Genomic DNA, 16,353 nt, shown 5'->3' with positions numbered 1-16,353 from the left:
GGGTCATAATTGTGTGCACCAGATCACCTGCTGGCAAAAGAGGACAACTACAAGGTAGTGTCTTTCAAAAATGTATATATAAAGCCCAGTGTTTCCTGTAGGAAATACAGTCCATAAGTTTCTGCATTCTGAGTTAATTTATAGGGTTCATGGTTCAGTAAACCTAGTAAATGTTCAAAATGTTTGGCCACTCTATAATTCTTATTCATGCTGTCTTCTCTGATATAATAATCTTCTTTTTTTCTGAGTTTAAACATGCTTGGATCTCAAAGATTCATGCTATTTAAATGGAGCCCCTGGGGGCTTCCCTGGTGGCGCAGTGGTTAAGAATCCGTCTGCCAATGCAGGGGACACGGGTTCGAGCCCTGGTCCGGGACGATCCCACATGCCGCAGAGCAACTAAGCCCATGTGCCACAACTACTGAGCCTGCGCTCTAGAGCCCATGAGCCACAACTACTGAAGCCCACGTGCCTAGATCCTGTGCTCTGCAATAAGAGAAGCCACCGCACTGCAATGAAGAGTAGCCCCTGCTTGCTGCAACTAGAGAAAGCCCGTGTGCAGCAACAAAGACCCAATGCAGCCAAAAATAAATAAATTAAATAAATAAAATTTTAAAATAATAAAATAAAATAAATGGAGGATTGGGAAGGACTAACTCATTGACAGTCCTTGCCTCCTCCAGCAGAGAGAAGGGTAGAAGGTGGACTGGTGGGCTTTGGGGGGGTGGGAAATTTTTCTTAAAAACCTACCACCACAACCTGCCTCCCCCAAACCCCTCTCCTTACATCACAGCTTCAAATCATCTGACCTCTTTCCAACCTAAATGTTCCAAGGAAAGAACAGGGAGAAGGAAGAGAAAAACGATCCAGGATTTTCATTTTTCTTGATCATTTTTAAAGTGGGATATAAGAGTGCAGTTCCAATTTTATCCTTGTTGGCAAAGCTTTAAGTTATTTATGAACTGCCAAATTGTGTGGCAGTAAGAAGCATAAGCAAAAAGCTATAAATAAAATGTATAAATTCATAGTGTGATCATACAAAGTATTTTCTAACTCCTAACACAAAAGTCAATATACATGGGTACTGCTTCTTTATCACTGGATTAAGATATACTGAAAAACAATTTCTTAAGGATCAAAGAAATCCAGAGGAAGAGGTAGAGAGAGTGACAATGTTAAAAATAATAATAATGGGTAAGGCATAAAAATTAAAAGGAAACGATAATAATAAAAGCATAAAAGGAAATGTCAACTAATCAAGTTAGTAAAGAACTTATATCCATATTATATATGAATTATAGGTGTATAACAAAGCTTTTTACGTATCATTTTCTTATTATGATACTCAGAGACACAACGTTACTATGAGTTAACGTGGTATTTTTTCCAATGCATTTCAATGGTTTATACCAGCCAAATAATTTAATACATAATAGGTATTTTCTTACCATATAATCTACCTTCCAATTAAACATAACCCTTAGAGCTATCTCTGTTTTTTCTTTGTCATACACAAATGCTTTGACTCACAACAGAAATATGCCAGTTGTTACTTAAGTATATATAAGTTTGTGTACAGCTGGCTCTTTTAGCAATGTCATGATTCATCCATTCATTATTCAGTAAATATTTATTGAGAGCATATTGTGTCTGAGGTACTGTACTTGGTACTGGGGAGATTATAAGAGAAATCAGAAGAAGAAAGAGAAAAACAGAAGAGAAAAACAAATAAGCAAGCAAATAAATATATAAAATAGTTACAGAATGGGAATAATGCTATGAAGGGCAATAAATGCAACAAACATTTGAGATAAAGAGGAAGGTCTCTCTGAGGAGCTGACAAGCAGAGATCTGAAGGACAAGGAGGAGGCAGCCATGTGACAAGCCGGTGGCAAAGCAGTCCAGGCAGAGGGAACACAAGTAGATACACAATGAGCAAATTTAGGGAATGGAAAGAAAAGGCCAGTGTGGCTGGTGCAGTGTGCATGAGGGAGGGAGGGGAGGGGAGGGTCAGAAAGGTGGTAAAGAAACAGAGTCAGGCAAGCTGACGCTGAGGCCTGCTAAGAGATGCAATGTCTGAAAATAATTATCTGTTCTCCTACAAACACTTAGAAATGAGCTGGGTTTGCTTTGTCTCTGTTACTTACACCGGATGAGCAGATTTACCCATAACCAAAGGAAGGAGGGAAGGTACAGGGAGTTCGCAGATGACAATGATGGGTTCATCCCAACAGAAGGAATCCTTGATCTGTGCAGCTGTACATCATGAGGAACTTGCAGAACCTTGGAAGCCTATCCATCCCTCTGAAAGCAAGCTGCATAGTCTCCTGTTTTGTGTAAGCATCTCTGTAGGTTTCCAAATCCTCTGGCATTAAAGAAATCTCCCATCCTTAAACCCCATCTATTGGCATCTTCCTCTCAATCACAACCCATTGCTATACTTATGCAGGTGGATGTTAGAAGTGTCTTGATGCAAGGACTTCAGACCTTAATGGCTTAGCTGACTTCAGAGAGACTCTGGGAAATTACAAGGGAAGATGATAATACTAGAAATGCAAGATTTTAGCTGGATTGTCCTTAGCCAAGACCACAAAAGCTTTATGATGGGAAGTCATTTCAATGCACCATACCCACTGTTCTCTTGACTCCAGGCAGTTTGCCACATTAGATCAAAAAGAAATCACAATCTAAAATGTCCAAACTTCTGCATCCCTGGTTGCATCCTTAGGCTCTAGGTCACATTCACCTGAGGTCCTCTAACCAATGCTGAAACTGGAGACAAGCTGACTGATGGGGAGTGTCCAGATGGTAACAAAAACCAAAACAAGACTGAAACCCGGATCCTGACATCAAAGAAGGAGCGATCTTGATAGTTATATCTGGGATAGTAGAAGACCAAGGACCACCCTGGCCTGTCCCCCGACCTCCCACCAGAACTGCAGTCAACAAATTCCCAGGCAGATCTTGGATAGCTACCAAGGCTTTAGATGTGGGAGGAGGTGACAGATGTGGGAGAAGCGCTTTCACTCTCACTGACCCAGTTCTCCCAATGAACAGAAAGAATAAAAGGAGGGAAGGCAAATCACTGCCAGGGTGGGTGGGGCGCAGGGAGGATGGGGAGTTTTGATACTGCTTCTAGCTGTGGTTGTGGGTCCCTTTGTTTTAATGTGTGTGAGAGCTAATCTCTGTGTTTCTTCATAAAAAATTACAACCTTAGAGCTCTGCAACTTGTGCAAACTAACGGCGTAAATGACGTTCATTGTAAAGCATGAGTTTGTAACCCAGGTCATCCTTAAGGGTCTGGGTAGATAGAATTCAGGGGAGAGAGGAAGTAAGCTTGGCTGGCAAAAAATTACATCTTTATCTTCCTAACACTTAACTAAAATTTTTCATTGTATTCAATTATAAACACAGACAATAAACCACAGAAACAGCTGCAGTCTGTGTGACTCTCAACAGAAAGCGCAACTATTTCCCCACCACATATCACTTGCTGCAGCTATCTGAAAGGAACATTATGCTCATCGTTCCTTTGCATGCCAAGTGCACATTCTCACACTGGTGACCTAAAATCGACACTGCATCTAACTCTCAAAAGGTTCAGGGTGGAAACAGCAAATGTGTGTAAATAGACACATAAAAATATATCTATAGAAAGAGGGAGAGTAAATGGGGAATGATAAAACAAATGGGATAAAATATGAATAATTGGCAAATCTAGTGAAATGTATTATTGTTGCAATTCTTTAAGTTTGAAATTGAAGTACGTATATTAATTATATTACAAGTTTTTTATTTTGATAACAATATTTCAATATAATTGGTTTCCCATGTAATGCTATGAATTGTATTTTATGCATCTAGAAATGAGTTCATAGACTTTACCAAATCACCAAAGGGATGCAACTTTGGGAGTACAGAGATGAAGAAGCCCTGCTCTAAACCCGATCATAACTGTAGGCTATCTGCTAAAGCCCAGAGGAAGCTCTTCACGTGAGCAGTTTTGTACAGAAGCAGCTCACTCCACTTGAAGGGAGCCTGGGGATTATCACGGGACAGGTCTGTCATAAACTGATCAGATCACTAAAAGCCAGATGGATGCCCCTCCCACTCCTTCATCCCCAACTTACTGGCATATAAAAAAATCCAGAGCCTGACTCAACTGGGGAGGGGGTGGGGAAATAAGAGTAAGTACGATGGAGTTGCTTACTGATCTGATGAGATGGAACCTCAGAATGGAAATTAAACATTTATTTCAATACTAAACTAACTAAAGATGTGCTCCTTCTTTAAACTGCAGGCTGAGGCCATGACTTCTGGGCAGAAAAGAAGTGGCATAGTGTATTCAACCACTCTCCTCTTCACTTAGCAAAAGGTACGGAAACACTGTAGAAGGTGACAGAACACTATCAAAGGCAGAGGGATGGTAACTGAATAGTAATGAGCAGAACATCTTCTGTGCTGAAAATGAGGAACATCAGGCCAGGTACCAGGAGCTCTGGCACGGGAGCGAGGAGAGAAGTGAGTGACAGCAGTGGGAGAGGGCCGTGGGTGGGATGCCTTGCAGGAGCAGCTGACGCTCTTTGCAGGGCAGGAGAATCAAGAAGAGCCAGGGACGTCTTACTCTCAGAAAACAAAGGTGCTCTCACTGCCACCTTGGGGATGGAATTTAAAAGGATAATGAGGTCAGCCTAAGGAACAGGTTCTGGTGGCCAGGCAGTGGCGCTCCGAGCATCAAAAGGAAAACAATGACTACACTTCACTGGAGCGACTCCAAGACACGGTCGAAAGGAGGAATTATAAAAAGTATACTAGAGAAGTCATATCTACTGATATGTCCCGAATTTTTCATAAACACAGAGATGAGGAAAAGACAAATCATTCTGTTGACTGAAAAAAATGAACAACGTGAGAGTTGTGAGTTACGTTTTATTTGGGGCAAAATGAGGACTATAGCCCAGGGAGACAGCATCTCAGACAGCTTGGAGGAAGTGCTCCAAAGAGGTCAGGGGGAAAGGTCAGTATTGTGTACGATTTTAGAGAAGGGGGGACGTGCTGTCAAGCACACATGTTGCCCGAGGCTTGCTGCTCGTCACGAGGAGCAGTTGTCACCACTAACGATTTCAGTGCTTTTCTAGATACGAGGAGATGCAAGAACCTGGGCTCATAAAATCTTCTCCTGAAAATGTCTAACTATCTGAAGGCCTGTTCTGCCAGTTTTTCCCGGAGCACCGAGCACCTCATTCCCGATCTCCGCCCTGAACTCCTTTCAGGCTGTGTTGATGGTCAGTGGCTGCAGTGGCCAGTGACTTAATCCTTGTAGAGGCAGATGGCGAGTACCAATTTTTAGTTGGCAATTCAACTGGTAAAAGAATGTAAAATACGATTTGTTTTGCTGATAAAATACTTTCTCCTCACTGAGTTGATTAGTTATTATAGTAATAGTGATTATAATTTGTTTTGATTTCTCTTTTAGAGATATAAGAGATATTTTACGAAGACAAAAGTCTTGCTGAAATGGTACCACAAGAATAATGGCATTCAGTAGTCACCCTCGGGCGGGCCGGAGTTGGAGTCTGTTTAGGATGCTACGCCTAGGACGCTGCTTTGATTCACTCAGAAGCCCTCTGCTGTGTGTGGGTAGTTGTCTGCCAGGTATTTACATCTAGTCAATGGGAGTAAGAGATGCGGGGAGAGAACACCAACACCTCCATCAGAAGGGGCGCCTTTTCCCATCTGAAGGCAGCCTTATTCCAAAGGAGTGGAGCTTCCCCGTGGAGCACTCAGAGCTCTGATGACACTGCAGACACTGCCTTCCTCACCTAATGCATGGTTTCCTTCAGTTTTCAGACTCCTTGCCACCAAACAAACTTTACACTCTGTAACTGTGCCTAATGGCACCTTCCTGTCAATCTTCTCACCACCCCCAGGGGCAGGCACAGCAGTAAACAAGGGCCAGTCCATGCCTGGATCACAAAAAGTAAAGGGCTCAGACTTAACATGTAATGGGAAGCCATTTGGAGGGCTTCAAGCAGGAGTATGACTGGATCTAACTTGTGTTTTTAAAACGTCACCCTGGCTGCTGTGAGGACACAGAACTGGAGAGGTAAACTGGAGGCTAGAGGTTGATGTGGTGTCTGCAGCTCACAGAGGTGATGGAGACGCGATAAGGAAGCTTTCTGGATCCAGCAAGATGGTGAACTTGGCTTCCAGTTGTGGACAAAGAACGTAGCCTGCCATTACAGAAAACAAACAATGCGCCCGCCATCAAGCCTTCAGCCACGGCAGCACCCCCACCCGCTGTGTGCCTGAGGGGAATTCAGGACGGAGGGAAACGTGAAAGATTCTGTGCTCAATACTGGCCCTAGATGGTTAAGGTACATACCTAAGGAATAATTTCAGTGAGCCCAGATTCTTGCATCTTCCCCTACATAAAATCATTAACTTGAGATGTCTGTTCTTTGTGATTAGCAGTAATCTATGATGTTCAACTACGTGGCTTTTTTTTCCAACAAAACTCAATATTTCTGGCTCCTCCCTTACCTCTATGGAGCAGTTCCTCAGAGTTATATGAGACGCTGTTTCCTGGTCTACAGTCCTAAGTAAGGTCCCCTGAATAAAACTTAACTCACAACTTTAGGTTGTGTGTTTTTCTTTAGTTGACATGGTGAGCACCTCCCATGACAAACATGTTTAATAAAATATAACAAAAGCTGGGCTTCCCTGGTGACGCAGTGGTTGAGAGTCCGCCTGCTGATGCAGGGGACACGGGTTTGTGCCCCGGTCCAGGAAGATCCCACATGCCGCGGAGCGGCTGGACCCGTGAGCCATGGCCGCTGAGCCTACACGTCTGGAGCCTGTGCTCCGCAACGGGAGAGGCCACAACAGTGAGAGGCCCACGTGCAGCAAAAATAAATAAATAAATAACAAAAGCTACTTTAAAACAAAGTCAAGCGCAGGGACTTCCCTAGTGGTCCAGTGGTAAAGAATCCGCCTTACAATGCAGGGGACACGGCTTCAATCCCTGGTCAGGGAACTAAGATCCCACATGCCGCGGGGCAACTAAGCCCGCGCGCCACAGTTACTGAGCTCGTGTGCCTCAGCTACAGCCCACACGCCACAAACTACAGAGCCCATGTGCCCTGGAGCCTGCATGCCACAACTAAAGAAGAGAAAACCCGCACGCCACGACTAGAGAAGAAGCCCACGCACCTCAATGAGAGATCCTGCATGCCTCAACGAAGATCCCGCGTGCCGCAACTAAGACCCGATGCAGCCAAAAATAAATAAAATAAACAATAAATAAATCTTTTAAAAAAATGAAATAAAACAAAATCAAGCTCTAAAGAAAGTAAAAATAAATAAAGGGAAACCCTTGGGTGCTAGAATTGAAAACAGAACATTCAGCAGAAGCGATAAGCACATAGCTGATGATGTAAAATTCCTGCAGGCACCTCAGGATAGGCTTTTAACACTTGTTCAGTGCAGAAGGTGTGGTTTTGAGTCTCACGTTCTATGGGAGCTAGATTTGAGATCCCTATATAAAGGCAGAACCTTGGAAAGATTGCCTCCTTGTCTATAAGAAAGTCTAGAAAAACTCTGCCCAGCAGCCCATGAAAGCAACAAGAAGCCTGTTTCTGCTTGGGGCTTTGAGTGAGAAATCACAGTCCTAAGACTCTGCCATCCATAGATATATCTGAATTTATACTACCTATGTGCTACAGAAATTCCAAACTAAGGAATCAATATAAAAAACTAGTCCCTAACAGTGAACTCCTAGGGTATCCAAAAGAAGCAAACACAAAAACTGCTCTGTAGAGATAAATTTAGAATCTGAGGTGCTTGGGACTCCCATAGAAAACAATCAATCTGGCTAAAGATAAGCTCACAGTAAAAATGATGAACACATGTTAATCTACAATGTAACATAAGGGGGAGTCTGTGCCACCACAAACAGGAATTAACCCCCAATAAACTGAAATAATAAAAGACTATGAAAGAGACTCTAAAATTATTTCTAAATGAAAGGAAGAAGAGAAAGCAAGATGAACAGGACACTACGAAGAAGAGATGATGGTGGCCAGGAGTAAGTGGCTACAGTGAAGGTGGTGAGACAAAGGGATTCAAGGTATACTTGAAGGAACAGCTCACAGTAACTGCTGATTAGGTGAACCTGGAAGAAAGGAATCCAGAATTCCTAGGCTTTAGCTTAAGCAACTAGGTGGGTGCTCTGCCCTCTACCAAAATGAAAAAGACTAGAGGAGGAAGAGCTTTGCAGAGTGTGGGTGGGTTTGGCATGTAAAGTTGGGATGCCTATTACACATCCAAGTAGAGACGTCAAGAAGGAGGTTGAATATTCAAATCTAGAGCTTAGATGAGAACACAGGGCTAGAGATATTGAATTTAGGCATCACCAACATAGAGGTAATATTTTAAAGCCTTGTCAATTACTATTCATTCTTCAAGATGCAACTTCAGAGTACGTCCTATGAAGCCTTTTTTTTTTTTTTTTTTTTTGTGGTACGCAGGCCTCTCACTGTTGTGGCCTCTCCCGCTGCGGAGCACAGGCTCCGGACACGCAGGCTCAGCGGCCATGGCTCACGGGCCCAGCCACTCCGTGGCGTGTGGGATCTTCCCGGACCGGGGCACGAACCCACGTCCCCTGCATCGGCAGGCGGACTCTCAACCACTGTGCCACCAGGGAAGCCCCCTATGAAGCCTTTTTAAAATGGTCTTTTTTTTTTTACATCTTTATTGGAGTATAATTGCTTTACAATGGTGTTGGTTTCTGCTTTATAACAAAGTGAATCAGTTATACATACACATATGTTCCCATATCTCTTCCCTCTTGCGTCTCCCTCCCACCCTCCCTATCCCATCCTTCTAGGTGGTCACAAAGCACCGAGCTGATTTCCCTGTGCCATGCGGCTGCTTCCCACTAGCTATCTATTTTACGTTTGGTAGTGTATATATGTCCATGCCACTCTCTCACTTTGTCACAGCTTACCCTTCCCCCTCCCCATATCCTCAAGTCCATTCCCTAGTAGGTCTGTGTCTTTATTCCTGTCTTACCCCTAGGTTCTTCATGACATTTATTTTTTCTTAGATTCCATATATATGTGTTAGCATATGGTATTTGTCTTTCTCTTTCTGACTTACTTCACTCTGTATGACAGACTCTAGGTCCATCCACCTCACTGCAAATAACTCAATTTCGTTTCTTTTTATGGCTGAGTGATATTCCATTGTATATATGCGCCACATCTTCTTTATCCATTCATCCGATGATGGACACTTAGGTTGTTTCCATCTCCTGGCTACTGTAAATAGAGCTGCAATGAACATTTTGGTACATGACTCTTTGAATTATGGTTTAAACAGAGTGATGGGCTCTTAGAGTAACCTGTATCTCTCTTACACACTCTGTGACTTTGTTTATTTACCTGTCTCCCCATTATCCTGAACACCTAGCCCATTGTGTGGCACACAACCAGGAATCAGTATGTTTATTCAGTTCATGGATGAATGACTATTCTGAAGTTCTAAGTGCGAGTCCCTGGCACAATATCTTGGAAAAGTGGACACTCAAAACTATTTACTGAATGAATAAATGAGCTAACCTTCTGAGCAGCTAGACTTTGACTGCTTTCACTCAGAGCCAAAGATGTAAAATACTGGATACACTCATCTAGGTCTGTTTGAGGTAAAGAAGCCAGCAACTGTCTGAGCTCTTCTTCAACGGAAGAATCCTGAAATAAAGGAAAAGAAATTCTTCATAATTAAACTCCACAATTGAGTATAACAAAAAGTACCCAAAGAATAAAGCCAAAACAAAACAGGAGAGGTAAATCAGTGCTTTTAGTCTTGAAAACAGTCACCACCCTGGTAAGCAGAGAATCATTTAATTTTGAATTCTATACTTTCATGTCTGCTAACTCAATCTGAAAGACCTATTGCAAAGCATAGCTCAAGATTTTCACCTCATAGGCTACTTCACATCTTGACTCAAAATGAATTATTACACTCTTTCTAACTAAAGCTGGCTTTTTAATATGCAGAACTTGTTCCTATCTGATTTTTTCTAATAACTAATATCTAGAATAATTTGTTTTTCTATTTTTCAAAAACGCATTGCAAGTTTTCAGATTTTCATTTTCTAGAAAAGTCTGAGAAAAGCGCTCAAGGAACATGCTCTAATATCTATATTAGTAGTTAACAATTAATATCCATGTATATTAGTACATTAATATCTATATGTAGTAGTTCTCCAGAGACTGTTTTGCACCCCAGGAAATATTCAGCAATATCTGAGACATTTTTGGTTGTTACAACTCAGGGGTGCTACTGTCATCCAATGAGTAGATGCCAGGGATGCTGGTACAGTGTACAGAACAGCTTCCAACAACAAAGAATTATTTGGCCCAAAATGTCAGTAGTGTTGAGAAAAACTGTTCTATAGCAACCTTAGAACAAAGGACCAATTTATGGATGCTGATATGCTAAGAAGCCACCCTCTGGTGTATAAAGACTCCCAACTCCACATAGGGGAAAATAATTTAGGAGAAATAGCACCTCCTGTGTAATCAAGAAATCTTGGAATGGAAACTACAATTGCAGGTTTAAACCCTAGTTTACCTGCTTGTGACAAGTAGCCAACAAACTGCTTTTTGAATGGTTATTTTGCACCCAAAGTGAAGATGATATATTAAACATTTTTTACTCACTGGATTATTTTATTTACTTACTTCTTTTAAAGATGGCAAAGGAGGTGGGCAGAGAAAAAAACGAAGATCACTATCTTTGCTTCGTGCCAGACCAATAAGAGTTCTCAGATCACAGGCTTGAGCAATTATCCTATACTGGTAATCTATTGTAAAAGTATATTGCGAGTACCCAAATTAGCTTATGGCTGTTTCAAAGGTTAAATGAACAACTTAACTTTTAAACGACAAGTTTGTAATTCAAAATTTCCCAGTTTTTTTTTTTAACTGCAACTGCATTTACAATACCGTTAGCTAAATATCCAACATTTCCATGACTGATCTCATAATTCTCAACATATATCTAGATATATCACAAACTAACCTTTTTGAAAAAAATAAACCTCAAATGTGAAAACTGATAGGTCAGAACCAATTTAACTTCTCCTTAAAAAAAAAAAATTCCATCATCCAAAAGCTATTTTGATCACTACTCAAAAAACCTGAGTTCTGTTTAAATCTGTCGTCCCCTGGTACCTACATGGTGCTTTGACATTCCATGAAGCCCATGAATAATCTGAGGTTCCAGACAGTAGTACTTTGTTTTAGCCTTCATGATTTCACCATTCCATTCTTTATGTATTGCTATAGACTGAATGTTTGTGTCCCTCCCAAATTCATGTGTTGAAACCTAATCCCCAATGTATTTGGAGGTAGCACCTTTGTGAGGTGATTAGGTCAAGATGGTGGAGCCCTCATGACTGGGATTAGTGCTCTTATAAAAGAGACCCCAGAGAGCTCCCTCAGTCCTCACCAGACACAGAATCTGCTGGCACCCAGATCTTATATTTCCCAGCTTCCAGTAAACTGTGAGAAATAGATTTCTGTTGTTTATAAGCTACCCGGTCTAAGGTATTTTGTTATAGCATCCCAAATGGACTAAGGACATGTATCAAAAAAAAACTGCAGCCACTGAAGGAGACATTTTTTAATAATAGCACTATATAACTTGGGTGAGTTCTTCAGAATCAAGTGGGGAACTTTTAAAAAATCTACATGCCAGGGCTCCAACTTTGATTTTTCTGATACAGTAGAAGCCTGAAATGGAGTCCTGGAAGGCAGATTTTGAAACAGATCAGATTTTTATTCTAAGTCTCCACTCGCATTAAATAAGCTTATTTTTACATTATAAATTATTATAAATTATTATAGCCACCACTCAATCAAACTAATTAACTTGTATGAAGACAGAGATCTTATTCTGAGACTAAATTTTTCTTTGAAAGCATTCTTTTTTGTTTACCCATTTTTACAAGATGACTCTACTAACAAAGTGTACTTTAGCCCCTGTACTCAGAGCAGATCTGATCTCTTGCTCATGTACTTTTACTGCAGAACTTGCGATTTTAAATACAACTAAATATTTAAAATCTTCCTTAAAAAACAAATATACACACGCAAATTAGGCACATTTGACCAAGTATTAGTATTAAAGCCAAATAGACTGTCAAAGTGAATGCAACTTTGATGCAGCCAGCAATTAAAATATATTTTATTAAATAGGAACCAAAAAAACACAGACACATTAGGCCATAACTATCAGAATCAAGAGTTTCTCCAATCAAGTAAAAGTTCATTCTGGTAGGAAGTTATACAAATATATCTACCTCAGTTTTGAGGGTGTTCTTACCAAACACAATATGACTACCAGGCCAGCAGGTTTTACACTTTCTCTATCACTAGAGTTTCTTTTAAATTTTTTTGAAAATATTTTTTACATATATTAATATTTCCTGAATTATTTTCCTTCCTTAGTATCTCCTTCCCTTCTCTTTTACATCAGAAATCAAGAGCTAGCTGACGGTGTGCCATGTATTCAGATGGTTTCATTACCATGCCAGTGACGGGTCTCTGCCATTTCCTGCACAGCCTGCAGTCGTGCTGCTCTGTCATCGGACTTACTTTTCCTCAGGAGCAGCCACACAGCACATTCGTGATCTTCTATGTCAATTGTACTAAAGGTGTCTTTGTTAAAAAAAAAGAAAAGAAAAGACAATGTGAACAGTTAAAACAACATTTTCATCCTCACGTTTAAGACAGTAATTTATAAATATTTTAAATCTACAATAGGAAAGTTATATCCATCTCCAGGTGTTGATAATGACTGATAGGTTTGTTCTCAGTTCTGTCATATTACTTTGTTTTATTTGTTACATATATTTTGTATGTGCTTTTGTTTTATATATTATGTTGCTTTCACAATGAGATCTTTTTTTTGGCTCCTTTTCCCTAAAAAACTTTTTACTATGAGAAATATCAAGCATATGGGATAGATTAAAAGAATAATTGACATCCAATTGACATTGACATCCACATGCTTACCACAACTAGATTTAATAAATGTTATTATTTTGCCATATTTGCTTAATCTATATGGAAGTGTGTGTATTTTTTTTTTTTTTTTTGCCATGCTGCATGGCTTGTGGGATCTTAGTTCCCCAACCAGAGATCGAACCCGGGCCCTCAGCAGTGAAAGCGTGAAGTCCTAACCACTGGACTACCAGGGAATTCCCCAGGATGATTGTGCATTTTTTTCTGAACTATGTGAAAGAAAGGCGCAGAAATAATGACATTCCACCCTTTCATAGTTCAACATGCATCTCCTAAGAATAAGCCTGCATTCTCCTATATAATCACAATGCCATTTTAACACCCAAAAATACTAACAAAAATCTTCCAAATCATCTAAAATTCATTCCAACTCCATATTCAAATTTTTCCAATTGTCTTCAAAATATCTTTAGAGCTGGTTTTTTATAAAGCAGGATTTGATTAAGTCTCTTTAGTATCTTAATTCTAGAAAGTTTTCCCACCTTTTTTTTTCATGATGCCAACTTTTTAAAGAGATCAGGTCAGCTCTTTTATAGCTAGCTTCACAATGCAGATTTGCCTGATTGTGAAATCTACATTTTTGATGCAATATTCTCATTATGAGAAAGCGTGGGAGTGATTTTCTAACAAATTTTAAATTTTGAAATATTCATCAAGAGTCTCAATATTTATTTACAACTATCTAACAAACAACAATGCATCCATAAAGACAGAAGGAAGAAAACAGTCCAAGGCATCAAGCCCTTAAATATAGCCCAACAGAATAATGTTCCTGAATTTTCCATAGGTATAATAAATGTTAGTATAAGAAATGGGAAAAAAATCTCAGGCTGATCATCAAATGACTTTCAGATTACTGATAAGGAGTCTCAGTTAAATATGTGATACTTACCAGCAAATGGACCCCGTAATATCCTGGCTGATGTTGCCAATGCTTTTCTTACTGCTTTGTGAAGCTCTTTTCTTGCCTGGTAGGTGATTCCTAAAATGATTACAAATTTAAATAAAACCAAGTAGGTACTCTTAATGCTATGTATGCTCCAATACTTCAAAGAAAAAAATGTATAAACTAAACCCCAATTTTTTCAAAAAGAAAATATAAAACAGCATCTTTCTCTTTTTACTGTCACTATTTAAAGCAACTAAAACTATTATGGGAACACAGAACTCTAGATCCCCCAAAAAACACTGCTTTCCTAGTCAGCGAAAAAGTAAAAACAAATCAAAAGCAAAAACACTAACTAAAACTAACAAAAATCCTCATATACAACATAGGATTAACTACATTCAGGAAAATGTCACTTAAAAATACCACTCTCAAAGTGATAGAGATATCTTACTAATGAGATTAAGCTTTACTATATAGGTAAATTATATACTATAAAAATTATCTGTGTAATTGAAATTGTAACACACGATAAAAGCACGTTGAAATAGGAAGGTGAAATAACAATAAACACAAACAGGAGAGAGTGGTGATACATATAGCTGTAGACAGGGGAGCAGCAGACCCTGCCTACTCAGGGAATGTAAAGTGCTCACAGGCATGGTTATTCTGGCTCACAGTGTAGAACAGGAAGCTGTAAATCTAGTGTGATGACTCCCCAAGCTACCCATATCCTGATGAAAAGATACTCCTCTGCCCCAAAATCTCATGTTCACCAAGCAATCGTCTGATTACTAATTGGGTTTCCATGTGACCAAAATATGGAGAAGGGGAGTGTTCTGACTAGTAAAGACAGGTTTTCCAGCCTTAACAACAGATTTTTTCCCTCTGTAAATAAGTTGGTATTCATACTTGTGAATCCATCTCATGAGTTTAGTGTGCATGAATAAATGCCTTAGAGCAAAAATACCTCTGAGCTAAGTGACAAAATCATGTTTTTATGCTTGCTAAACTGAGGACCAGCCTCCGAACCGACAGTTCTCATGAAGGTGAGGAACTCCAAGTTTAGATTAAAAAAGCTGGCTAGGGCTTCCCTAATGGCGCAGTGGTTGAGAGTCTGCCTGCCGATGCAGGGGACACGGGTTCGTGCCCCGGTCCGGGAAGATGCCACATGCCGCGGAGCGGCTGGGCCCGTGAGCCATGGCCGCTGGGCCTGTGCATCCGGAGCCTGTGCTCTGCAATGGGAGAGGCCACAACAGTGAGAGGCCCGTGTAACGCAAAAAAAAAAAAAAAAGCTGGCTAGTCTTCACCTGACTTAGTTATAGGAGAGCTGCAAACATGGGTTAAATATGAAAGTCCAACATTTTATCTTCAATTAATTCTTTAGGAACTTGGTTCTCATAGGGTTTGGTGATTCGTAGAGTTAGCTGAACCTATTTTATTAATATTGTGCTTTAAATACTCATTTTTTATTTTTTATAGTTTTTTTCTTCCAGTTTTCCTGAAATACAATTGACATACAGCTCTGCATAACTTTAAGGTAAACAGCGTAATGATTTGACTTACAAACATCATGAAATGATTACCACAACAAGTTTAGTGAACATCTATCATCTCATATGGATACAAAATCAAAGAAAAAGAAAAACAATGTTTTCCTTGTAATGAGAACTTCTTAGGATTCACTCTCTTAACAACTTTCATATATAACATACAGCAGTGTTAATTACATTTACATTTATATTTATTAATGTTATACATGACATCCTTAGTACTTATTTACCTTATAACTGCAAGTTTGTACATTTTGACCTTCTTCATCCAATTCTCCTTCCCCCACATGCCCCACCTCTGGTAACCACAAACCCGATACCTGTTTCTATGAGTTTGTTTTTGAAGTATAATGACCTACAACACTGTGTTAGTTCCTGGTATACAACACAGTGATTCCATATTTCTATACATTTCAAAATGATCACCATGCTCAGTCCAGTTATTATCTGTTACCATACAAAGGTATTGCATAATTATGGACCACATTCCCCACACTTCATACCCATAATTCATTTATTTTGTAACCAGAAGTCTGTACCTCTTAACCGCCCTCACCTATTTCTCTCCTCCCCTCACCCCACCCCTCTGGCAACCACCTCTTTGTTCTCTGTAGAAACGATTCTGTTTCTGTTTTGTTATGTTTATTCATGTTTTATTTTTAGATTCCACATATAAGTGAAATAATACAGCATTTGTCCTTCTCTGACTTATTTCACTTAGCATAATATCCTCTGGGTTTATCCACGTTGTTGCAAATGGCAAGGTTTCATTCCTTTTTATGGCTGAGTAATATTCCATTGTATATATGTACCACATCCTCTT

At 39.9% G+C, this 16,353-nt stretch overlaps 1 protein-coding gene across 6 annotated transcripts in view; it reads right to left on the bottom strand.

Annotated features, from left to right (window-relative positions):
- The window catches only part of SERAC1 (serine active site containing 1), an 86,354-nt gene that overhangs the window by 23,678 nt on the left and 46,323 nt on the right, over positions 1 to 16,353 (bottom strand). For all 6 annotated transcript variants that reach the window (XM_049695462.1, XM_049695460.1, XM_049695463.1 and 3 more), the window contains 4 exons: positions 13,984 to 14,073; positions 12,594 to 12,725; positions 10,746 to 10,867; positions 9,621 to 9,749 (listed from right to left, as the gene is read on the bottom strand). In XM_049695462.1, coding sequence (XP_049551419.1) covers positions 9,621 to 9,749; positions 10,746 to 10,867; positions 12,594 to 12,725; positions 13,984 to 14,073 — 473 coding nt within the window. The remainder of the gene's footprint in view (positions 1 to 9,620; positions 9,750 to 10,745; positions 10,868 to 12,593; positions 12,726 to 13,983; positions 14,074 to 16,353) is intronic.

The sequence above is a fragment of the Orcinus orca genome, chromosome 12 (assembly GCF_937001465.1).
Source record: "Orcinus orca chromosome 12, mOrcOrc1.1, whole genome shotgun sequence".
NCBI lineage: Eukaryota > Metazoa > Chordata > Mammalia > Artiodactyla > Delphinidae > Orcinus > Orcinus orca.
Note: the sequence above shows the minus strand (reverse complement) of the source record. Positions and strands in the feature narration are given on the sequence as shown.